Below are 25,586 nucleotides of genomic sequence, written 5' to 3'. Positions count from 1 at the left end.
TGGGATGTCAAGTGTGGTGTATACGCCTTCAGGTGCAGTTTTTTCCCATTGAAGTGTTTGCAGGAACATTTGAGTATGTAGCCATTTTCTTCCTCTGCTTACTTCCAGAATATTCTATTAGAGCTTTTTTGATCAAGGGGTTCCATTGATCCATGCATCTGGGATTAAATCAACAAGCTTTGGAGTTTAACTGGAGTCAGGATTGATTCTTCAGAATGCTGTGCACACTAGGGATAGTGGTACTGGGGGGAATTGAATCAATTTGCTTTTAAGCTACCTAACACACACTTTCCAAAACAATACACAATCTGAAATACAGTCATCCTTTGAAATACATACATCTCTGAATTTTTTTCAGTGCAGCTGTACTGCCAAGTAATGTGTACAAAAATGTATATACTGGGGTAATGCATGTACAAAAATGCACATATTCATGAAGAAACAGAAATGCATTATATTTGGGGGAATTGCTTTGCAGAAATGTATGCATTAGGAGAAATTTGCACTAAAACCCTGATTTATTTATTTTTTAAAAAATTGCAAGCTGATTCAGAAATGAATTTAAATTGAATTTAAGATTGGGAAAAATGAGAAATAGAAACAGAGAAACTTAAATTGGCAGGTTTATTCATGCCTAGTACACACTCCACTGAAAGATTAATGACACGAAAGCATTAGAGTTTGCTTTTTCAAGAAGCTCCCCTACTTGATAGAACCTGAGTGACCTCAAAGGCTGACTTTGCATGGCACCACTTATTCAGAAATGTATGTAAACAGTAACCATAGCTTCAAGATCAGATGGATAAACCTTGGATTAATCACAGAGTTCAGTGTGCATGGAAAATAAGATCAAATTGTGTGTGTGTGTTTTAAGAACTGAAACCTGAATCTTCACGCTGGAAGGAACTGTTTTTTAACTTCATCCAGGCCCATTAAAACACACACACACACACACACACACACACACACACACACACACGACTTGGGGGAGTGTTTCTCCACCCTAAGCTATATTCCAATACAACTCAGGGTAGTCAAATGTCTCAAAACCAAACCAAGGCTATGATGTCAGAAGGAGTCTGCTTCCCTGAACCAGTTTTTGTTTGAAAAACACAACAGGACATGTTTCATCTCAATACATTTTATCCCCAGACTCTGGTCATGTAGTATTTTGTTACGTTTATTTGTTGGTTATAAGTTGTATTTATAGGTATTGTGAATTAGTTTCATTCGTGCCTTTGTACGCTACTTTGAAATCTTTAAAATATTATGTGCTTCTCTTCAAGAGCTCTTGAAAGCCTGTAACTGGAGGTTTTGTATGATGCATTGGGGAGGGTGGAGATTAATTAAGATGAGCCTAACCCCCACTAGTATCTCAGTGAAGAAAATGCATTGTTCCAAGTATGCCCCTAAAACAAGGTAGATTTTTTTTTTACCAGCTAGAGACAGCTTTTCAGATTATTCATGTAGTAATATGTGAAAATCTACTACTAACATGCTTGCTGATTTCTTCCTTCTATCCTTTGTAGTTTCACCCACTATCCACTAGAAGGCAGTGGCAAAGGGGTGATCTACCCCATTCAGAGGACTCTAGCGGTATATGGCCTATGCAACCTGCCAGAACCCTTTGTACAAGTGCAGCATAGTTGTATCTGTACTGCATAGACTGTGCCTTCTCCTTTTCATCCTGCCACCCAAATATTAGCAAATCTGGAACAGCAAACATATTTTCCAAGGAAAATCCCATTCTTTGCTGCAGGGACCCAAATTTCCACACCAAAATCCCCCCGGTCTTAATTACTAGATACTGTGACATGGTGGTAGAAAGCCAGTCATGAAGTAGGAACAGAGATAGAACCCAAGTTCTTCCATTTTGGAGACTCAGAGAGGGGAGGAGAGACCCTTCTGAGCTCTTGACATTAATCTAGGGGAGCCTGCAGGATTGTGGTCATTCAGGGCTACAATCATTCTTTGCTAAAATCAAGAGCAGAAAGATTATAGTACAGTGGTAACTCGGGTTACATACGCTTCAGGTTACAAACTCCACTAATCCACAAATAGCAACTCGGGTTAAGAACTTTGCTTCAGGATGAGAACAGAAATCTTACTCCGGTGGCGCGGTGGCAGAGGGAGGCCCCATTAGCTAAAGTTTCAGGTTAAGAACGGACCTCTGGAACGAATTAAGTTCTTAACCCGAGGTACCACTGTATACCCTAAGTTTGCAGCACCAATGCCTGGCCCTGCAACCTTGTCAGCCAGCCAGCAAATGGACTTGTTGTACCCATGTCCAGCTTCACAAGCTTCTCACGGGCATCTGGTTAGCAACTGTAAGAACAGGATGCTGGACTCCTTGGGCTGTTGGCCTGATCTAGCCCAGCTCCTCTTACGATCATGTTCTTATGACTGTCAGCTGTGTAGCAAGTCATGCTGGAGTTGCCAATCTGAAGAGCCAACTGCAGAAACACCTTTTCTCTCCCCTGAAGTGAGCTGTATGCACCGCATTGCTGCCAGGCATATTTGAGGCAGAGAGAAGCACAAAGCGCTCATACACATGGCTTGTGTTTTCAGCGCAGCTGCGCTTGGCTTATATTTGGCAAGTGGTTCCTTTACACAGAGGCTGGGAAACCATAAATTTTTCAATGAGTGTTTCTGATTAATGCTGGAAAGCAGCTGTGGCTTTGCATATTCCTCTTGTTGGTTTAATTTTAGTGCTAATAAAGGGGAGGGCTTGTTTGAACTATTGCAAGGGATGCAAGATGCAGCCAGATGAACATCAACAGGCTAATCACTTAGGTCCTTTCCTTTTCACGTTACCACCTTCATCCTTAAAAACAAAACAAATTATGCTGAAGCCAGTCACCTTTTATTTTAAAGGGAAAGCAGCTATGTGGGGCTAAGATCTGAAATGTGCTCTCAGTCTGGATAGAGGACTTGCACCAGTTACCCACTGAAATCCCCCTCTCTCACGACCAGTTGCTGTTTGCCCCTGAAGGTGATGTATAGTAAACTGCATCTTGAGGGCCAAAAAGCAGCCAAGGGGTGTTTCCCGCCCCCCCCCCCCACAGTATGTGAGAACAGTATAAAAAAATTGTGCAGAGTCCCCTTCTGGATCAGGTGTGTTCTAGATTGGACAAGCCATTTTTGTAAGCAATAGTTGCATATTCCAGTTAGTCAACACCCAGTAAATAAGATCTGGACCCATTGTTTTGAGTTACCTACACACCACTTGGAGACAATTGTAATTTAGTGTTGTATAAATTTAATGAAATGGGGGGGAAATGGTAGCCCTGACTCTGAATCAGGTTTGGAGCAAGTACTCTTTGAGGAGAGAACCCTAGCAGAGATTTAAAATTTCAAAACATGCAGCAAAGTAAAGCATGGAAATATAGGCTGTTGTACCTTTAAAATATCCTCTTTCTAAGTTGCTTCCAAAGTTCTCCACGTTCCTTAGCACAGAAAGAGACAGGTAGTATAACTTAGGTTCCAAAATGGTAAATGTTTTTACATTGTTTGTATAGAAACACAAAGATGGATTGCTTAAACCACATAGTCTAAGCTTGAAGCATCCACCTTAGACCCCCTTATTGGTAGGGTTCACTTGGTGGAAATGAAAAGGACAAAGGCTTCATAACTTTTCCTCCCAAGGTGAAGGGAAGTGACCTACCTAAGCATGGCAGGACAGTTTACTCTGTGGTCTTAACCCCTTCATGCATTGATTAGAGCTAAGTATGTTGGTTATATAAGGCTGATTGCCCCACATTTTCAACTATCCCCTTAAGCTGCCCCTTGAAGAAGCAGCTTGACCTGTGGCCATTAGCAAATGATTATGCTTTCATGGCATGGAGGTATGTTTTACAGATTGAATGCTTAAGACCAACCTTCTGTTAAAAGCATGGAGGCAGGCCTGGTCAGGTTTGTTTGTTTTTTAATTAATCGAGGAATTGTTAGAGAGGGAAGGGCCCAAAGATCTTCCATTCTGATAACTGTTCCCTGAAGTGAAATATTTCACACACTATGTTTGGGACGAAATGCAATGAAGGCTGCACTAAAACAGCACTTCATTCCATGTTCAGAATGCTTCCTTACCTTATAATTTTTGTATTTTATGCAATATTTCACACATCATTACAAACCACTTCTGGTAAACTAATACAACCTAGTGGAAGTTTAGTGCACATTTCTGTGTTAATTGCTTGCAGAAAATATCCATTTGCAACCCTGCTAGCCTGGATAATTGTGGGAATTTTGTGCTGTAATTAACTGCTGTTTTCCTGGATCTTGCCGTGTAAGGAAATTTGGGGTGGTGTGACCTGAATTTGCATTTCTTTTCAATTTTTAATTTCTTGCTTGAACTGGCCAAAGTAAAATGGGAAGGGCCAGTGGGGAGGGAAATTCAAGATGGAAGGAGTTACAGAAGGCTAGACTGCTTGGAATTGAAGAAAAGTGTCCAGGAAAGGGGGAGTCTGTTATCAGCATTATTGAATCGTGGAAAATTGGGTGAGTCTTGCCAAACCAGATGCCATAAAGTCTCAAGGAATATTGTCCAGCCGCAAAATGGCTAACCACCCCAAAGACTATAATTTAGCATAGCCGGGATATAGTCACGCAGTGGAATGTTCTTGGATGGCCCATCTTTTAATTTTTGAGTTGTTCCATTTCAATGGAGAGTGGAAGTGGGAAAGGAGCTGCAGTTTAGAAGAATAGTTCTTAGGTTTGTCTCCTCCCCTTGCCATACACCTTCATTTGGTTTGCTTTCCCAACAGAATTTGAAGGCATTTTAGCTATTACGATCAATGCCAAAACCTGCAAGTTCCTCCAAATTGTGCAAAAATGCCTGCTAATTCTAAGTAATTTGTGCTTTCAAAATCTAGAACTCAGAATAATGTTGATTAGCTTTTGTGAGCACTGAGGAGAAGGATGGTTGGTGAAAGAAACAGGCAAGATGAGCAGGAGCGCAGAGAATATTAGCTTCAAGGGAGGGCTGGGTGCTCTGGAGGCAACAAATGGCTGCCTTCCTGTTGACTACTGGGAGCCATTTTGAGTCCTTTCCTTTGGCTTCTGAGCATTCATGGACATGATGGGGTCATAGATCAATATACTGTAGGACACCATCGCTTTAGTCTTTGGCACTGTAAGTAAATGTCAGGAGTGAGCCAGCAGTAAATCACACTGTGCAAGTTGAAGTTAACTCTTTATTAGCAAAAACATCTGCACAGGAGTGTCAGGTTTAATGAGCACAGCAACTCATCTCCTGCAGCTCTTACCCCCATGAAGCAGTTGTTGAGTCTGAAGGTCCCCACCTCTCTGCAACTGCCTAAGTCCCCTTCTCTCCAGGGTTCCCCCCAACACACCAAGCAATCGGAGACTGCGTCTGCACATCGCCAACTTTTGCTCCAACCTTTTCATGCCTCTTCTGGTTCTTCATGACAATGAGGAAGAGGAACTTGTTGCAGCAGGAGAGGAAGACACCCATGACTCTTCACCAGCCTGACTCATCTCTGCCTCTTGGCCTCCTCCCATCCTCCTGCTTCAGCTTCTGCCTCTGATTCTGAACTTCTTTCTGCCACAGACTCTCCCAGCTCACTAAACCCTGTTACCTACTCAGCTTCTGACACCCCCTCTTCCCAAACTTCTCCCTCTTCTCCCTGTGACCACTCATCATTGTCCCATCACCACCACTCCCCAGGCTCTGAGCTTTCTTCCCTTGGTGGTTCCCCTGCTAGTTCCTCCCACCACTCCTCTGTGTCCAGCCAGTCCATGACAGTTAATGGAGCTACATTTTCAGGGCTGGAGGCCCCTTAAAGAGCTACAGCCAAGTCAGTGGAGAAAGTACTGTTTTTCAATTATAATAGAACCCCAACTACACCAGTGTCAGTAGTTTCAGATTGACTTTAGTCTCCTTTAAAACAGGTAAATTGTTTGGTCACACATCATATTTCAATGTAATAATCCTTATAATGACAATAATACTTACTTAACGAAGGAAGCCACGTGGCACATATAGAGTCATGCAGAGTTGCATGAGTCACTTTTTCCAAGCAGACCTGTCAGCAGGAATCGTCATCATCTTTGTCTAGTTTCATTGTGTTTGCTGCTTGTTCTGTCTCTATCCTGATGACACACAACTCTTTTTGAGATGTGATGAAGGTGTATCTAAGACATGGGTAAGCAAACTAAGGCCCGGGGGCCGGATCTGGCCCAATTGCCTTCTAAACCCAGCCCGCGGACGGTCCGAGAATCAGCGTGTTTTTACATTAGTAGAATGTGTCCTTTTATTTAAAATGCATCTCTGGGTTATTTGTGGGGCATAGGAATTCATTCGTTTCCTCCCAAAAAATATAGTCTGCCCCCTCCACAAGGTCTGAGGGACAGTGGACTGGCCCCCTGCTGAAAAAGTTTGCTGACTTAGACTTAGTCACTTATTTCAGAACTGAGGGACAGACTGAATATCCAATGACTATTGTCAGAATTGAATAATTAAGAAATCACAGCAGTAGCAATCCAAGGGATGCTTGGTTTGTGGGTATGAATGACACATGTTTCAAGAGGCTTGTAATGTTAGGTAATCAAGTTCCCCCCCCCATTCCCAACAGTACCCCAGGGTGTCTAATGGCTGTTGTCTGCTTTATTTGAAAAGTCATATATGAATGACAAGCAAAGATTTAGCAGGCAGATCTTTTCTTAATAGTCATATGCTATTTTTGTTGGGGGAGGGTGGGAATTAGGTTCCTGCAAATCTCTTATCACATAGTTATTAAAGTATCTGGAGCCCTGCCAGGGGTGGGGGAAGACAATCATGGTAGTAATTCTTCCCCTGCCCCTTATATGACTGGCTGGGCTTTGGCTATGGCTTCCTAAAGTTGCTATGTCTTCGAAATAGGAGTACAACCAAAGGCGATGATCCCAGGTCCCTTCCAAGCTGCTTCTTACTACACAAAAGGCATACATATAGCACTATCTGAGAGAGTTACTGGTTCTGACAATCTGGATGTGCCCCTGGTCTTTGTTTCTGCAGTAAATCATGCAGAAACTTGAGAACCTAGCCTCACCATTGGAATTTTTAGCTCTTGATGTTTCTTGCGAAAAGGCAAACAAGATCTTTGATGTCTTGGGTTATAGTTGGTACGTTCCTAACACGGGGATGGTGACTGTGAGGACAGGGTGCTGTGCCAGATGGACCTTTGGCTTGATCCAGCCAGGCTGTGATGTTTTTATGCAAAGTATCTGAAGTTCAGTAGTTCACACCTGTTTTATAAATCTAGATCCCCTGGCAAGCCTTGTGCTTGCCATCACCTGCTTGGTCCCTAATGCCTATTTTTCCTTTACCGTAGGAATCTCAAGGACCTCCAGTGGGAGACTCCGAAGATTTGGTGATCCGACAAGTCCAAGTAAGCTGCATTAATATCTCTCTGTTTCTCTCTGACCTTCTACTCTCTGATATAAAAGTTACACAGATCATGCCTGAGTGGCAGCCTGCATTTCAAAACAGACCCAACCTGCCATCCCCAGTGAGAAGAGTAAACCAGGAGCTAAAGAAAAATGCAGCAAAGCTCTTATAATATCTTTTCCAAGGAACAGCTTGTAATGGGAACAGTGTGGTTGTCCAGTTGTTTAATGGATATGGAAAGAATAAGCAGGAAATTGCAACCTTCATCATCCCCATAAGCTCTCATGATGAGGGATGTGTTGGGGACCTGAACTGCAGCAGAAACACTTAATGGGTCCTAGATAACTCCAGCTTACAATTAGGTTTATTGCATGTGGGTGTTTATATTTGATAAGTGATTTTGATGTAGAGTTACACTCCTAATTGCAACTCAGTAATTCTTGCTCTGATAGAAAGCAGGTGGGTGGAATTTTTCTCTATCAAACAGGTGTTTCCTGGGCTCATTAGCACATCGTCTATCATCACCTTTTGGAGCTTCTCAGGCTTTGAAAGATGCTTCTTCTGTGGAATTGCTTTTCCACCAGTGGCTGGCTGGCTTAGCCTATGCACACACTGTACATTTAAATCACATTCCCTCCCCCACCCCAGTCCAAATCCTGGAAACTCTAGCTTGTTAAGGCTGCTGAACATTGCAACTCTGTGAGGAGCGAACTATAGTTCCCAGGATTCTTTGGAGGGTTTAAAGGTATGGTGTGGCTGTGGCCTTAGAAGGCTTTAGCACTCTGAGTATAGAGACTAGGGCCACCCCAACACCTTTTGCTGCCTGAGGAGGGAAGACAAGATACACACACACACCAGCCAAAGCTGCCTTCAACACTGGCAATGGGGCAGTGCACTTGAGGACATTGAAGTAGAGCAAAGAACACAAGACAGGTTGCATATAACACACACACACACACACACACACACACACACACACACACACTGCTGCTTCTCCCCAACGTCTGCTGTCTGACACTGCCATTTCAATCTGCCAGGCAGTGTCTTTTGATAACATTGATCTCTTCAATGGCATGCTGCCTTGAGTTCTTTGGAGCAAAAATGAAATTTGAACACAGTGAAAATGTAACTGTCTGAAAGCAGTTTCATTTTATCATTTTATTTTGCATTTTTATTTACTGCTGAACGCCACATCAGTCTCTAAGTGGTTTACAAAAACAATGCATATGATAAGTGTTATTTATTGGTTTGATTCTTTATTTACGTTTATATACTGCCCTATACCTGGAGGTCTCAGGGTGGTTCACAGAACAAAATCAAAATATAAAACCACAATGCATATCATCAAAATAAAAAACAACAACCCCACTAACATGCCCCCCCAAATAACCACATTTTAAAAGGGCATAGGATGTCAATCAAATCAACCAAAGGTTAAAAGGGAACGTTTTTGCCTGGCGCCTAAAGGTGTATAATGAAGTATGTGTATAAGTATGTGGATAGATAACAAATGATGAACCTGGAAAAAAAATGCAAAACAAAAAATCAAAACAAAAACAAAAAGATGCCGTTCCAAAGCAAAAGAAAATGGCAGCACATTTTGAAAACCTTTTAAGAGTTAAGGCTCCCTTCCTTCTTCACCCTCTCTATTGCCAAGGAACATCTTGACAAATTTTCCCCACCGTGCACCCCCCCCCACCCCCAATCAAGCCTTCTCTATAGAAAAATAATATCGCCAGCTGTCTTAAAGGAGCAGAAAAATGGAATACACAAACATGGGCTTAAGTATCAATCTTCGTAACAGAAAATGTGCACAGCATCCTGAACTGGAAGACACAAGGCAGAACCCTATCCATCAAACACACTGATCCATTGGCTGATTGGCTGATTTGTTGTTGTTGTTGTTTTCAATCTCCTTTCAATTGCAATTCTTATTTGTGTACTTTTTATTATTATTTTTGCTTGATGCATTGTGAGTAATGCCCATGTCTTTGGAAAAGAGGCAGCCTGGCACAGACAGGGCATTGCATCATTGAATAACATGCCCCATGGATACCCACTGACTACGTCATTTGGATGGATTCAAGCTGCAGGTGGTTCTCTTATTTTTTGAAAAGCAACACTGACTTCTTTGACAGAATGTTGCCGCACGTGGGGTTCATCATAGTCTTTGCATGAGAAGCAGATTGTAATGTAACAGCCATTCCTGACATAATGTTGTTTTATGGGCAGTGGATAAATCTAGAACGGTTGAAGTTTGCAGTCCCTTTTTTAGTCTAGATAGACTGAGCTTCCTCTTGCTCCTCACACATTCAGTGGAAATTCCAAAAGGGGATAGTTCATTGGTAGAATAGCGTACCATTCAAGATGATCTTCAGCTAGATGTTGACCTGATGATTAACTAGTTTGTTTCTGCCTGTACTAGATAAATTCAGCATTTATTGATTCCCTCCAGATGTTGTTGACTACAGCTCCCTTCATGCCTCACCATTGACCGTGCTGGCTGGAGCTGATGGGAGCTGTAGCATAACATCAACTGATGGGGTACCATGTTGGTGACCCCTGATGTTGATGTTAGTGACAAAAGTGGGATTCAACTAACGAGTCCTATCAGCAGAAGTGCTGTGCAAGGGTTTCTGCTTGCTCAATGGGTCTCCCCTCCCTTTCCTCCCTCCATGGCCTCAGAAATTGATTCTGGGTGGGCCAGGAGAGCTCCCAGTAACAGTGCATGGGGCAGGGAGGATCACTCCATCTGGCAAGCTGAAATGCTTGGCCTGATGGAATGATTGCTTTAACACGATGTTGAATCCTCCCTATTTATTTTTCATGGCTGAAAAAAAGCAAAATATTAAAGCCTGCCTTGCTTATGAACTATGAGTGATATCTTTCTTTATTGAATTCTTAGATATCACATACGTATTTCACTACCTCAAAAAATGTACCTGTATTGATGTTTTGTTAAAATACAAACTGGTTACATTTAAATATATAATTTCAAAGACAGATTACTATCAATCAAAAACTCCTTAATTTTTCAATAGCCCTACTTCTTACACATGGATCTCCACAAATTATAGTGATCATTTTGAAGACGTGTTGTACAAAGAATAACTCGCCTTTCCTTCCAACTGCCTGGATCAGAAACTTAGTTTAATTCCTTCCAGTTTATTAGGCCAAGAACTGATGTTTGGCCCGCCCACACAATGCCTCCCCCGTTTCCCTGCATGCTGGCTTTGGGGCATCCATTATTGTTAGTTTAAGCCACAGTTTCCTGTTACACCTCTGAAAATTTTAAGTTTTTCCGCATAATCATATTTATATTGTCTAGCACCTTTTTCCAAAACCTAGTGAGTATATGGCTCTGTAGGAACATATGATCCTGGGAACCAACTTGGACAGGTGGCTGGGGCAGCCTACCTGTCAATCGAAGAATATAATTATTTTGTTGTTGCATTTGCATATTATTACATAAAGTGTATATGTGCATGTTGTAAGTAAAAATTGCAATTGTTAGTCTCTCCAGAGAGACTCTTACCTTAAATATCCGGGGGGGGGGGGCTGAGGTGCACTTTCCAGTGTTTTAACTAGTGAGTCAATAAATGTACATTGCCAACTTACCTTTATGACAGGCATGGCCAAACTTGGCCCTCCAGCTGTTTTGGGACTACAACTCCCATCATCCCTAGCTAACGGGACCAGTGGTCAGGGATGATGGGAATCTTAGTCCCTAAACAGCTGGAGGGCTAAGTTTGGCCATGCCTGCTTTATGAGATAGATGATGGGGCTACAATAGCCTCTTGCCAGGGGATGTATGACATCACCTGATAGCCTTTGACACATAACATCTATCTTGTATTTACCCTCTGTCAGCATTTGAGAGATATCATGCAGTGATAATGAACACTTGGCAGCTGTTAGCATAGGAAATCTACTCACCATTTGGAACTTGCTTAAAATTAAAATATTCAAGAGAAGCCAATGAACTTAAAGCATTCCAGTTAATTTTCTGCTTTGCAAAGCCCTCCAAATCTATTGGTGGATACTCCTTTCCGTTCTAGCCCAGCTGGAGGGCTGGACACAGAAGGCATCTCACAACCTGGTGTAAATCTACAGGCACTCTACAAATAATCTCTTCCGCTGAAACGTACCTCACACAAGGGATGCTTTGGATCTAACATTGGCCCAGGAATTGCCAAGGCAGGCAGCATTTTCCCTTCGTGCTTTCTCCCTCTCTCCCCCACAGCAGCCAAGGAGCTGGTTAGCTACATGCCGGCTGACATTGCCCACCTGCTTTGTCTGCCCCCCTAGATGAGATCACTGGGCTTTCTTGTGGCTGTCTCTGTCCCCATTTGTCCTGCCAGGCAAGTCACTGCAGCTGCATTTGCCACTCTGTCAGAGAGCTTGCTCATATGCACATACAGCTGGAGATGATTTAAAAGGGACTTTAGAAGATGGGTATGTCCTACTTGGGCACCGGTGGCTGCATTGTTTATCAGGAAAGGATTGGCCCAACCAAGGGTGGGAGATAAGTTCAAAATTCCACACAAAAATGTGTATGTTAGGAGATGTTTGCACTAAAATGCAGACACAATTTCATGCGGTCTTTGTTTTGTTTTGTTTAAATCACAAATTGCTGCAGAACTGTGGAGAAGGGAACATGCAATTGGAAAAATGAGAAACGGAAAGAACCAGCCTGAAGAGGTTTGCTCATCCCTAGTTCCCGCTTTGGATCTGAATGGGTCTCCTTTCATCTAGATTTCCCCTTCCTTCCTGAGCAATCTGTATTTTTTACTTTAAAGGACGTCATACTTTGTTCAGTGAGGCTCACTCCCTAGTCAGTGTGTTCAGGATTGCAGCCTTTAGAGCAAAGGGTGGATTCCAGAGAGTGCAAATGGACTTCGGTTTATGCTACCATACTTCTCCTCTGCCATGCAGCTTTGCTCCAGCTTTGCTCCAGAAAGTCTGCCAATCCTCTGGAGCAGATTTTGAGGGTATGTGGAGGGCTGCAGGGACATGAAATCCTGTTGCGTGAGTGGGAGGCTGTTCCACTTGTGTACAGACAGCATTAGATATAACCTGTAGGAAGCTTCTTAGATCAGGTCACACTATTTGTCCATCTTTCCCAGTATTGTCCTGACCCTTCGGGTCTCCAGAATCATAGGTAGAGAGGTGTTTTCACATCATCTGCTCCCCGGTCCTTTTTAATGGAAAAGTCCAGAATTAACCCTGAGACTTCCTGTGTGTAAAATGTGTGCTGTACCGTTGAGCTACAGTCCCAGACATTACTATGGAGTTATGGTCTCTTGCTGTACGGTGGTGCTGTTGAATCTTGGGGTCCTGCTGCAACTCTCCCTTCTTTTTAGCCAGCTCCCAAGCTTGATAGATGAACCATTTGTCTTTGCTTTGTCTCGTGATGCTTCAACTGGCATTTTTGTTTATTTGGTTAGGGTTTTTTGGAGCTATGGGGGAACAATCCTTGAAGCAGGCAGCAGGCATTCCTTATCATTATGTATTTCTGTGCAGGGCACAGTGCAAGAACCCTGACCTCATTTTGAAAGTGCAATCAGAGTAATTGCATGCCAGCATTGTGCCCAGCAGCTGAGATTCAACAGATCCAGGTTACACTATGCTCTACTATACCACAGATTTTCCATCTATGAGATATTAAAGAGGGTTGTCTCATGGCTGTCTTTCAACTAGACCAGGGTGGGCAAAGGGTAGGTCTGGGTCTACTAGGTAGATGTGCAGTAGATCAGCAAAGGTGTCTGAGACTGACTTCCATCGGTTATAGTGGGAACAAAAAGTGTTTTCCCCTTCAAAATTATTGTGCGATCCTAACCATGTCTACTCAAAACTGTTGAATTTAGTGGGGCTTCCTCATATGTTATTGAGGTTAGGTTTGCAGCCTGAAATTAAGAAAGTTTCGTGTTGGTAGAAAACAGGAGTAGATTTGTGTGTGAAAAGATAAGGGTGCAAGCTCCAGTTCTGATATCAAAAACAGATTCCTGGCCTCAGTTTTGTAACGATGAAAGGATGGATAGTTGTTCACAAAACAAAGCACAATGGAATTATGTCTGATTACTTTTTTGGGTGTCATTCCAGATTACCCTTTGCTCAAACACAATACACCAACAGAGAGATAAAACGTACTCATTATCTGTTAATGCCAACCAATATGTATCTACATGGAATGTAATAGCCTTGAGAGTAACAGTAGACTGTGCTGGGAAGGCAGCAAACTAACTGCACAAGACTAGACAGAGTTTTACTCCATAAGGAGCTTCAGCAACCAGGCGAGCAGAGGTGAACTATTTGCAGCAAAGGTGTTGAAAGGTACCGTCGTGATGACGCTTTGCTGTTGTGAGAACTGAAGTATGTGGGGGATGGGGTGAGGGAGAAGCAGCTCAGCTTCCCCCCCCCCTTTACATATTCTGCTAGCACTGCAATGCTCCTCTCTGTGTGTGGGACTGTGGGTGCATGTGTAGGGTGCACTATGAAGAGAATGACTCTTGGTTCAAACCACCAAGAGAAAATGGCTAGTGTCATGTTTGTGAAAGTTCGTCTGGTAGTCCTTTTAAGGAATAGGTGTGTTTTACTGTATGTCTCTCCCTCTGCATGTATGCGTCTTGTAGGAGAAAAGGCCAGGTCAGGAATGTCTTTGAATTTCTACCTTATACCATGGACGAGTGGAAATTAGAGAGTGGTCCTCTGGAAGGTCAGTAGCAGGGTTCTGATGCTAGCACCAGCTGAGTTCTTGCAAAAAGTGCTGGCTGTGAGGAGCTGTGTTTTGTATGCTGGCCAACCCTGAAAAAGTTACAAGCCAATCAATTACAAAAAATATTATTTGGTCCTCTTCTTATGGCATTTTGAACATCATAACCTCCACCCATTCTTTCTCATGTACCAAGAAACATTTGACTTCTGAGACTCATTTTTGGTGGTTAGGTTGTTTTTCTTTTTTTGCAAAATGTCCATGGGCATATTGATGTCCAAGTTGAATTCCCCTTCTGTTCCTCCCTGTGGCCCTATAACTTGCCTTTATAGATATATAAATAACTGTGTCCAGAAGGGAAGGAGGTAGAAGTAGAGAAAGCAGGAGCTCTCTGGCCATGCCCGAGTTGGGGTTGTAAAGACAAGATCTTTCAGCTACTCTGCAGTGCTTTCTAGAAACCCTAATTGTAACTTAGCCACATAATAATGTACCCACATCTAAATCTGTCCTCGGACCAGAGCTATTCATGGAGTACAAGTCGAGACTTTTCCTTCCTGTCTCAGGACTGCTGGAACTGGGTCCAGAGAGGAGTGTTTGGGTACAGAGCAATGTTCAAAAATAATTCTTCATGAGGTCTTCCCTTTTCTGAATCAAGTGTTTCTGCTGTTGTATATTTAGGTTATCATAGCAAAGTTTTATGTTTGTTTAAAAAATATTTTCAATCTGAAGTGAGCAGCTTGTGTGTGAGACAGAGACAAAGACAGGTTGCAGTGTGTATATGAGAAACAGCCACTATGTAGACCAGTCTCCCACAACCTTGAGATATATCTTGAGGTACCCTCAAGGTGTATATCTTTTAATGCAGGGATAGGTTAATATATCCTTTAAAACACAGGGTGGCAGAGCCTCTTTTAAATCAGAACCAGTGAAGGCGGTGAAGGTCCTGTGTGAGTGTCTGGAGGGGGTTGGAGGATGGATGGCGGCTAACAGATTGAGGTTGAATCCTGACAAGACAGAAGTACTGTTTTTGGGGGACAGGAGGCGGGCAGGTGTGGAGGATTCCCTGGTCCGGAATGGGGTAACTGTGCCCCTGAAGGACCAGGTACGCAGCCTGGGAGTCATTTTGGACTCACAGCTGTCCATGGAGGCACAGGTCAAATCTGTGTCCAGGGCAGCTGTTTACCAGCTCCATCTGAGCTGAGACCCTATCTGCCTGCAGACTGTCTCGCCAGAGTGGTACATGCTCTGGTTATCTCCCGCTTGGACTACTGCAATGCGCTCTACGTGGGGCTACCTTTGAAGGTGACTCAGAAACTACAATTAATCCAGAATGCGGCAGCTAGACTGGTGACTGGGGGCGGCCACCGAGACCATATAACACCGGTCTTGAAAGACCTACATTGGCTCCCAGTACGTTTTCGAGCACAATTCAAAGTGTTGGTGCTGACCTTTAAAGCCCTAAACGGCCTCGGTCCAGTATACCTGAAGGAGCGTCTCCACCCCCATCGTTCTGCCTGGACGCTGAGGTCCAGCGCCGAGGGCCTTCTGGCGGTTCCCTCATTGCGAGAAGCAAAGCTACAGGGAACCAGGCAGAGGGCCTTCTCGGTAGTGGCGCCCGCCCTGTGGAACGCCCTCCCACGAGATGTCAAAGCGATAAACAACTACCTGACATTCAGAAGACATCTTAAGGCAGCCCTGTTCAGGGAAGTTTTTAACGTGTGATATTTTAGTGTATTTTTGGTTTCTATGGAAGCCACCCAGAGTGGCTGGGGAGGCCCAGCTAGATGGGCAGGGTATAAATAATAAATTATTATTATTATTATTATTATTATTATTATTATTATTATTATTACTATGTCCCTCCAGATATGGTGTAACTATAGCTCCCAAGCCATTTTGGCACCTGAGGGAAAATGACAAAATGGTGCCCCCCCCCCACAAAAGGGAAGAAGCAGTAAGTAAAGATCTACATCAGGAACAAGCAAGGCATAAAGCTCTGCTTTGGGATCTGCTACCCCTGTGGAAGACAGGAATCCCTGGCGTGCTCTGGTCCATGGGGTCACGAAGAGTCGGACACGACTAAACAACTAAACAACAACACCCCTGTGGATCCTGCCGCCTGAGGCAGTCACCTTACTTTGCCTAGTGGGTGTGCCGTCCCTGGCTCCCAACATCCCTGACCATTGACCATGTTGGCTGGGGCTGATGGTAATTGGAGGTTAACAGCACCTGGAGGGTACCGGATTGGGGAAAGGCACTAGACACTGGAAAACACAGCTGTCTTGCTATTAAATATTTTTTTCTCATCTCAAAGCAAATTCCTTCTTTTCTGCTCCTTCAAGCAGCATGTCCCAGTGTGCATGAAGGGCCTTGCATAACAGAAAGGCCTGGAGCTAGCGAGATAACCTTCAGTCACTCTGTAGCTTTGATGGATAGCCATTCTTATAGGTAGTCAGTAATTGGTGATTAAAAATGTTCCTTGGGAGATAATGTGTGGTGTAGGAGGTATGTGGAAGCAGAGTTTAGTATGCAGAATAGATTTTAAAAAGTTTATAGTTTTAAAAGCATCCATCCAAGTTCCTAGGAAGTAATAGGCTCAGGCAGGATATTCCATGGGTTTTCTGCTCAACAGCAGTTCAGCCAGAGGGGAACTATTCTTAATGAAAGTTGCAGACCAAAACTCCAGAAACTAAAACTCTGAATATAACAAATGAATATATGCTCCCTGAGATGGCAGCTCCCCTTACAGTATGTTTCTTTACAATGTTATCATTAAAAATATTCCGGGGTGCTAGACAACAGGTCTTTTATTCCCCCTCCCCTCAAATTCAGCTCATTATTTTGGGGGAGGCTAATCACCTGGGAAAACTTTGAAAATTTAAATTGCCTAATAATGGGGCATCTGCTACTGGATCTTAGCATTTTATTATATTGGTTATCAATAGTTAATGCATTCCACATGGGTGATCTCTGTGCTCCTGACTGATGGCTTGCCACAAAAATCTTAAGAAAGTAAGTAAATATACCAGAAAATATGTGCCAGTTATCCTACTAGAGTTTTGTTTGATCACTGGTGTACCAATTAAAATACCGCAGACAGCATGCAGTGGCAGACCTTGGGCTCTCAAATTTCAGCAGCGCTCTGTGCGACGCTACAATTTGGGGGTCGTCCCCCCATCTCTTGTGCTCCGTCCTACAGCATTGTTGTGGCGCCTCCTGCACCCAATGCAGCTGCATCTGTCATGCTACCCTAAAAACACCTGTAAGACCTCTGCCTTTCAAAGTAGGCCAAAAGTAGCCAACATGGCATCCTCAATATGTTATTGGGCTTCAGATTCCCATCATTTGTAGCTAATGTTGTCAGTGGTCAGAGATGATGGGAACTGTAGTCTAACAACATCAGGAGGGGACTAACCATGTAGTAGGCAATGCTGGGCTAGTTGAACCAATTGTCTGACCTGCTCTAAGGAAGTTTCATAAGTGCAGATACTGTGTATGTCATGTGTGGCGCATGGTGCTTGGACCAATGAGAACACTGCATTCCTTGGAAATGCTGTGTTCATTGTCTGTACACTGTGGATAATCCCAGCATCCAGCCTGGGATTCCCTTACACTTTCTGCATTTCTGAAGCTGCTCAGAATATCCAAAGCTGTCTGAGCTTGGCTGCCTGCATAATGGATGCTTTATTTGTCTCTGCCCTTGTTGCTTTGGAAAGGACTGCCCTTGTTGCTTTGGAAGCACTGCCCTTGTTGCTTTGGAAAGGACTTCTGAGCATGAAAGACAAGGTCTGTCCAAACCGAAGTTTCGAGCCTTTAATTGGATTTTGCTTTTCTTCCTGTCCCCACACCCCATCCAAGAAAAAGCTTTCCATGTCAGCAGCTAAAGATGGTGGCTGGCTGGGCTGAAAGTTAATGGAACTTATATGCAAATGTTAATCTGCACAGAAAGATACATTTTTTATTTTTAGTTTTTTTTAAAAAAAAATCTGAACTCTCCTGTGAGTTTTGCAAGAGATTAGCTGCATCCAAAACATGTAGACAGAATATAGCAAATCACTCTTTCACACACACATATTTTATACCTTCAAGCATCTCCCATTCTCAAATTGAAAGAAAACATACTGAAAAGAAAGAATAGCTTTATAAGGACTTCCCCACAACTTTGCCTTTGCTTGGAGGTACTTGGAATAGGGTATATTCCTGGCTCACTACTATTTATTTGTTTTTTAATATCCTGCCATTCTCTCAGTGCAACACCCAAGGCAGCTCACAGCATAAATTAAAGGCATATCCACACTTAGCTTTTGTCCTGCTCTTTCCAGGCACAGGTCTGTGCTTTAAAACTCCAAGTCCAAGCACACTCTCTTTTTGTCCAAGAGCTTTCTCTGTGAAAAGCCACTCTTTAAATCGCAGTTCGGGTTTTCTGTGGATTGCTGTTTGCTCCAGTCCAGCTTTAAAGAGTGGGTTTTTGTGGGGAGAGCTCCGGGGCAAAAAGAGAGAGAGAGTGTTCTGACACAGAGCTTTAAAGTGCTTGGAAGGTGCAGAGGAAAGGCAAGTGTGAATAAGCCCTTAGACAGATACAACTAAACACACACTATACATATTAAAAAGTAACTCCATTAAAGGCATTAAAGGAGACATCTAAAAGCCTAAGATGCAGCCTCAGAAGACCCTGCCTCAAAAGTCTGTCAGAACAGAAAAGTCTTTGCTTGCCAGTAAAAGGAAAACAGAGAGGGCACCAGCCTAGCCTCCTGTGGGAGGGAGTTCCACAATCCAGGAGCAGCCACCAAGAAGACCCTTTCTCATGGCCTCACCAAACATCTCTGTGAAGGTGGCAGGACCAAGAGAAAGGTGTTCCTGGAAGGTCCCAAAGCCTGGGCAGGCTCATATAGGGAGATGTGGTCCTTCCAATAGCCTGGACCCAAGCTGTATAGGCTTTGTAGGTCATAAGCAGCTCTTTGAATCATGCTCAGAAATGGCCTGGGGAGTGATAACAAGGAGTTTCTGTTCTCCCTGTAATCAGTTGCATAGCACACCACTATATCACACTACTGCTATATAACACACATTGGAGCCTGAGCAGGCCACGTAGCCTTGTCTTCTGTATTATACAGATCAATGAAAAATGCAGTGTTTCTTACCATGTATGGAAAGACATAGCTTCTTGCTTAGCTGTCTAATCCTGCAAGATGACTGTATAAGAGCAGAAAAAAGGGGCATCCAGAGTTGCACCATCAGATATGAAAGACATTAAACAAGCCTTCCTATGTCAGAGTATTTGAAGGGATCCTATAATTACTCAAGGTTTAGAAGGAGTGACTGAGTGCCTGCTGCTGTGTTTCCTACTTTTTTTCTCTGAAGGGACCACATTGGTTGGAATGCATTTGTCTGATCCCACATGCCACTTCCTGTCCTGCTCACCCACCCCCAGTAACCAGAATGCCATATTTAGCAGACATGTGGGGAAAGCACATATAAGTTCAGTGCCTGCCTGCCTATGGAGGCTGCAGCCCAAAAGGCAGAATTCTTAGCTGCTTCTCCAGCTTCATGGGAAGATGATTCATCTGTCCTAATAATCTGGGGATGGAAATGAATCACCAGATAAATGCAGACCAGCAATGTCATGTGATTATAAGAGAGAGAGAGAGAGAGAGAGAGAGAGATATGTAGATGTCATTTGGGGGATGTAGTCAAGCCATACTCATTCTCCATGATGCAAAATTATTCCACTTAGTCAGCATGGGTCAAGCAGGCTGGAACAGCACATCTAAATTTGGAGTCCAGGCCCTGGGAAGGATATTCTCAAACATGGGAGGGCTCTGGAGGAAGCCGTGGCAGCTGTGCAGATAGACGAGCACTTGGAAGGACAGTTTTAATGTAACGCCAAGGCATGCTTCTCAAACATCCTTTGTTGCGAGGTATGTCCCAAGTGTTGCAGAAGTCCGCTTGACCTAAGAAGGTCAGTGAATGGGGAATCTCTAGTCCCAGGGTGTGGTCTTAAGGCACATGAGGCTACGCAAGTCTGGGTTTGGTCAGTGCCTAGACAGGAGACCACCTGGGAATCACCTGCACCTGCTACTTTGGGTTCCATGAAGGAATAAATGTGGGATGCAGGAGGCAGTGATGGCTTTAAAATGGATAACTTTAGAAGAGGATTAGATGGTGGCTATCTTCTGCCTCCACTGTCAGAGGCAGCATGCCTCCAAACAGCAGTTGTTGGAAATTGCAGGATGCTGTTGCACTCGTGTCCAGCTTGCAGGCTTCTCACAGGAATCTGGTTGTCTCCTGTGTGGACAGGATGCTGAAGTAAATGGGCCATTGGTCTGATCCAGCAGGATTACCTTATGTTCCTAAATAAATTGTTGTTTAGTCGTTTAGTCGTGTCCGACTCTTCGTGACCCCATGGACCAGAGCACGCCAGGCACTCCTGTCTTCCACTGCCTCCCGCAGTTTGTTCAGACTCATGTTTGTAGCTTCGAAGACACTATCCAACCATCTCGTCCTCTGTCGTCCCCTTCTCCTTGTGCCCTCCATCTTTCCCAACATCAGGGTCTTTTCCAGGGAGTCTTCTCTTCTCATGAGGTGGCCAAAGTATTGGAGCCTCAGCTTCAGGATCTGTCCTTCCAGTGAGCACTCAGGGCTGATTTCCTTCAGAATGGAGAGGTTTGATCTTCTTGCAGTCCATGGGACTCTCAAGAGTCTCCTCCAGCACCATAATTCAAAAGCATCAAAATAAATAGAAATAAATAAATCTCAGTTCGGCCATGAATTCATGTGTAATGTGAGGATAATACACCTGTGCTCCAAACCTTGCAGTTGTTCTTGCAAACTTTATGTCGACAATAAGACAAAGGGTGGGTTCATAAGGCTCCCAGTTTATGGTTGAACTACATGTGGGTGAGAAGTGCAAAATGAGTCTCTGGCTTACACACCTATCCTGGAAGCATGTGTGGCAGGCAGGCAGTACAGGAACTGAACACACATACATTCTGCATCACACATGTTCTGCATGCAGTCTATGGGTGCATAGAATTCCCCCCGAGCCCCACATCCCACTGCACATATAAAACAGGTCTTTCTCCTGTTGGCATCTGTTTGTCTTGAGAGACAATGGAATGCGCCTCCAAGGGTGAAGTCAAACAGCTGCATTAGCAGCACCAAAGTGACCTTCCCATGGTGCAAGCCTGGGCTGTGTATGGAGTCCTTGGGCTGTCCAGATGGCAGGACCGCCCTCTCAGCCTCGCTGATGTGGTCCAAAGGAAAGCAGGGCAATATGTTTGGTGCCAGCATGGCTGCCGGTGTTTCCAGAAAGAGGTGTACAAGGTGCTATTCAACCATCTTAGGGAATCCACTTAGGATTTGTGTCAGGTTTACTGCACTGGTATATTAAGCACTGTAATAGTCAAAGTGGTAGATTTTATTGGATGAATGGCATGGAAACAGGGATGGGGCACCTGCAGCCCGCTGGATGTTTTTGAACTCCTACTCTCATCTGACCCAGCCAGCATGGTCAATGGACAGGAGTGATGAGAGCTGTACACCAGCAACCACTGGATGGTCACAGGTTCCCCACCTTTGGACTAATCTGTTTCAATTAATGGCTTTGGAGGCTCCTGCCTCTCTTTACTGGAAACTGGACTGGGAGATCTGAAGAACATTTTCAGGCTCAGCAGTTTGTGGGCCTGGCAACATTTGTTTCCACAGGAGTGCTTTCTAGAGTGATTCCAGTGCAGGCCCATTTGTTAGCATTTGCTATCTGTGCAGAATTTGTGTGGAGGCAGCCCTATGAACAGGACTGGCAGGAATCTGGTTGCTTGCTGATGGCCGCTTCCTGAAACTCCACATGCATGACCATTGACATATTGCAATCAACCTATTCGTTTTTTTAAAAAACTAGCTGGAGAGGTGTTGGTTGACCAAACCCTGGAGCTGAAAGGGACAATCTAGCCCAGGCCTGCACAACTTGGGACCTAGCAAGCCAAATGCAGCCCACTTAGCCATGTATGGCAGCCTGCCAGCAGCTCAACAACCTCCTGGCAGTAGAACCAGGAATTTTCACAAGCTCCGGGTGATCTGCATTTGGCTTGGTAAGTCACAAGTTCTGCCAGCTCGATACAGTCCAGCCATGCACCCAAAAGGCATTTCCACCCACCCACTAGGAATCCAAACCACACCTTGGGTTTTGTGGCCAGGACAGGCTGCAAAAACTGTGCTATGGTCCCCTCTTGTTGGGTAGACCAGGGATGAATGATGGCTGAGCTCAAGGCATGGGTGGGCTGCCTTGATGGGAAGAGATACTAAATAAGCACATCCTGTTGCTGTAAATAACTCATTGCAGACCCACCCTGACAGCTGCAAATAAGTCCAAGTCCATTCTCTGGTAGGCATTGCAAGGGGGGATGCCCATGCCAGCACCCTCCCAAGTCATAGCAACAATTTAATAAACCAGCTGTGATACCCCACCTTGTTGGTGAGCTCACTGTGACCATTCCATTTAATTTCCACCCTGGTTGGTTGCTCTGCCAGCACAGACTTCATCACCTTGAGTTTTTGACAGGGGCTGCTGGAGATCCAGCCTTTTCCCTCTAGGCTCTTCCACCACCACCACCACCCCACCCCATCACTGGCAAGAGAGATTTTGCAGCCTCTCAGTTACAGGCCAGCTGTAGGAGCCCCATCCCTCTGTTGGCAAATGTGACAAGGGAAGGTCCAGTTCCTCATGCCAAGGCAACACGGCAGCTCCTTGCCAAGACTGAGTAGGAAGCCTCTTCACTGGAGACAGCAAACATGTGCCGTAATCCTTCCTAGCTAACAGCCTGTGATATATTCTCTCTCTCTCTCTCTCTCTCTCTCTCTCTCTCTCTCTCTCTCTCCTGAGGAGTGAAGTCAGCCTTCATCAGCGGAATAGTTTGTGTATAATTTGACCCCCCCCCAAAAAACAATCACAAAACCTCAGACCAGGCTGGATGGAGGAATCAGCTGGTTTCTGGAGCTACGAAGTGATTTTTAAGCCAAAAAAGTAGGGGAGGAGGAGAAACGGCAGCAGAATTAAGCATGGAGAAATCAGGAGAGACTTTTTAGCAGCTGGCGGAGAGTTGCTTGCTTTGTTCCAAGGAGCCAAGTTGCAGAGCATCTCCCAGCTAATATTAAATGACAAGTCAAGAGAGCGGCAGCCTTGTCCTGGAAATGTACGCACTGTGCCTTTAAGACTGTCTTGCGGGTGAACTGAGTTTCTCAGTTTAGCCCTGCACGTGGCAGAATATATTTTTTTCGAGTGGGGGGGGGGGAGAGAGAAATCACATTGAATTTCTCTTTTTTCCTGGGTCATGCCTTTGGCACCTTCTTTATTCCTCTCTCCCTCTTTATTTCAACGAGACAAAGCTACTTCAGTTTGGAGCACAAACATATGATCAGCACATGGAAATGTGGTAATCTGGGTGCATTCGTGATCGCAGCCGGTTGAAGAAATTAGACTAAAAACATTTTTTTTGAAGAAGAGGAGGAGGTGGAGAAGGAAAGCTGGGGAAAAGCAACAGGGAGAGTGGTTAAAAAGTACAATTTGGGACAGGCGGATGCTGAATACATCTGGTCGGGATGGAGAGGGACCGGATTACAGGTGAGTGCTGGAGTCATTTGATAGGGTGTGTGTGTGTATTTCTGTCTTTCACCCCCACTTTCACCCATTGCCCCTTGTGGGTTCTTTAGCTTCATTGGAAGCAGATCAGCCAACCTCTCTTATTTCACTCCAGCATTCTATAAGTTGCATTTCTTTAACTCTGCCTTCCCCTCACCATTTTTATGGTCTGCACATAGATGTTGTTGCTAGAGAAGTAGCAAGGGTCAAAACGGTTTTCTGGATCTGGATTTCATTTGATTCTTACCCCTGCTCCATCCCCACTCCCCTTCTTTCCCAGTTTTTGGGTGAATTTTCAAGGGAAGAGAATGAATGCAGAGCCTGTTAAGTGTGAATTTGGGCGGTTGGTGGTGGTGGGGAAGCTTGGAAGACTGGGGCGGGGGCTATCCCAGCTCTTGGCTGGAGGATGCCTTTATATTCTGGATGTTGGCCGCTCAGTTTGTTTGCCTGTGTGTTGTGGTTTAGTGCTGCCTTTCGTGCCAAAACTTGTGTGAAAAGGCAGGAGCTTCCATCCGCTCTTTATCCTCTGGAAATGTTTGTATTGTTGCCTGGAGAGATTTAGTTGCTGGGCAAGGGGGTTTCTCGTTGCTAGGATAGGGTGTCCCGGGTGCGTGCGTATTCCCTGTGTAGGTAGCATAACCCTGGAAAATGAAGGTTAATTCAATACGGTTGCTGCAGATATTTCTCCCTGCACTGCCTCATTTTACAGGCAATTTACTTTTGGGCAAGAGCACACCATGCTGGAAAATGGGGTTTAAAGTTTAAGACGTCTTTGTACTGCTGATTTAATCAAAGAAGTGTTTCTGCCTCAATCCCAAACGATATGCGGTTCCTCAAGACACTTAGCATAGCAGGGAAGGGTCATGGTCAGTGGTAGAGCATTTGCATTGCATCCAGAAGAACCCCAGGTTCAAACCCTGACATTTCCAGGTAGGGCTGGGAAAGAATCCCCGTCAAAATCCCTGGAGAGCCCCTGCCAGTCACTGTAGGCCATATTGAGCTAGACGGAACAATGTAGCATCCTTAATATGTAAATCGATTGCCTAGGTGGATCTACTATGAAACTAATGAAGCTTAAGCTTTAGGGCCCCTAATTCCAGAGGGGCCCCAGAAGCGACTTTAGTCCATATTGCTTAATTTTTTTTGGATATAGTAGACCCAATTTGAATTGCATGATTCTTATTTTTTTTCTTGTATATATTTCAACAATCCCGAAGTTTGAGGGTCAGTAAAGGTGTGGTGATCTGTTGTGGAACAATCCAACTGAAGAAGACAACACTGATTTCCCAGACCTCATCCCAGACCCCAGTTCAAACTACAGGGGCCCCAAAAATGTAGGCCTACCACTTTGGGCCATATCTTGTTACTGAAGCCTGAAGCTGCTTGGTCACATCATTATCCATTCTCAACTGTTAGCAGGTGGTTGAAAGCCATAATTCCTCTTTGTTGTTATTCGTTGTGGTGGTTTTGCAGTTAACATAAATTTAGAGATTGTTATTTTTTTAAAGCACCACGACACAGATTTGTTGAGGTTCAGAAATGTTTCTGCAGCAGAGGAGGAGGCGGCAAAGGCATGCCACTGTGTGGTATAGTATAGATAAGGGATTGGACCATAAACCAGGATGTTTCTCGCTGAAATCTCATCTCTGTCATGAACGGGTACCATGTGGCTCCCTTCTATTGCAGTATAGGGAGAATAATATTGGCCAGTCTAACCAAATTCAGGGCTTGGACATCACATGTCACATGCCAAAGCCCAATGCTGACCGAACTCCCTGGCTCTGAGTCACCTGTCACCCTGCTCACCCGCATGTGTGGCCACTGCCTGCTTATTTGCCTGACTTTCTCCCTTG

The 25,586-nt window shown here is 44.3% G+C and overlaps 1 protein-coding gene across 2 annotated transcripts in view; it reads left to right on the top strand.

Moving 5' to 3' along the window:
- The window catches only part of SEPTIN9 (septin 9), a 205,117-nt gene that overhangs the window by 29,135 nt on the left and 150,396 nt on the right, over positions 1-25,586 (top strand). Inside the window, exon 2 of one of the 2 annotated variants that reach the window (XM_053376053.1) lies at positions 7,332-7,388. In XM_053376053.1, the coding sequence (XP_053232028.1) occupies positions 7,332-7,388 (57 nt within the window). Of the gene's footprint in view, positions 1-7,331; positions 7,389-23,635; positions 23,716-25,586 lie in introns of those variants that run through there. The other variant, XM_053376055.1, reaches the window with a different exon arrangement.

This window comes from Podarcis raffonei, chromosome 2 (assembly GCF_027172205.1).
Source record: "Podarcis raffonei isolate rPodRaf1 chromosome 2, rPodRaf1.pri, whole genome shotgun sequence".
Lineage (NCBI taxonomy): Eukaryota > Metazoa > Chordata > Lepidosauria > Squamata > Lacertidae > Podarcis > Podarcis raffonei.
This window is presented reverse-complemented; position numbering and strand designations above follow the sequence as displayed.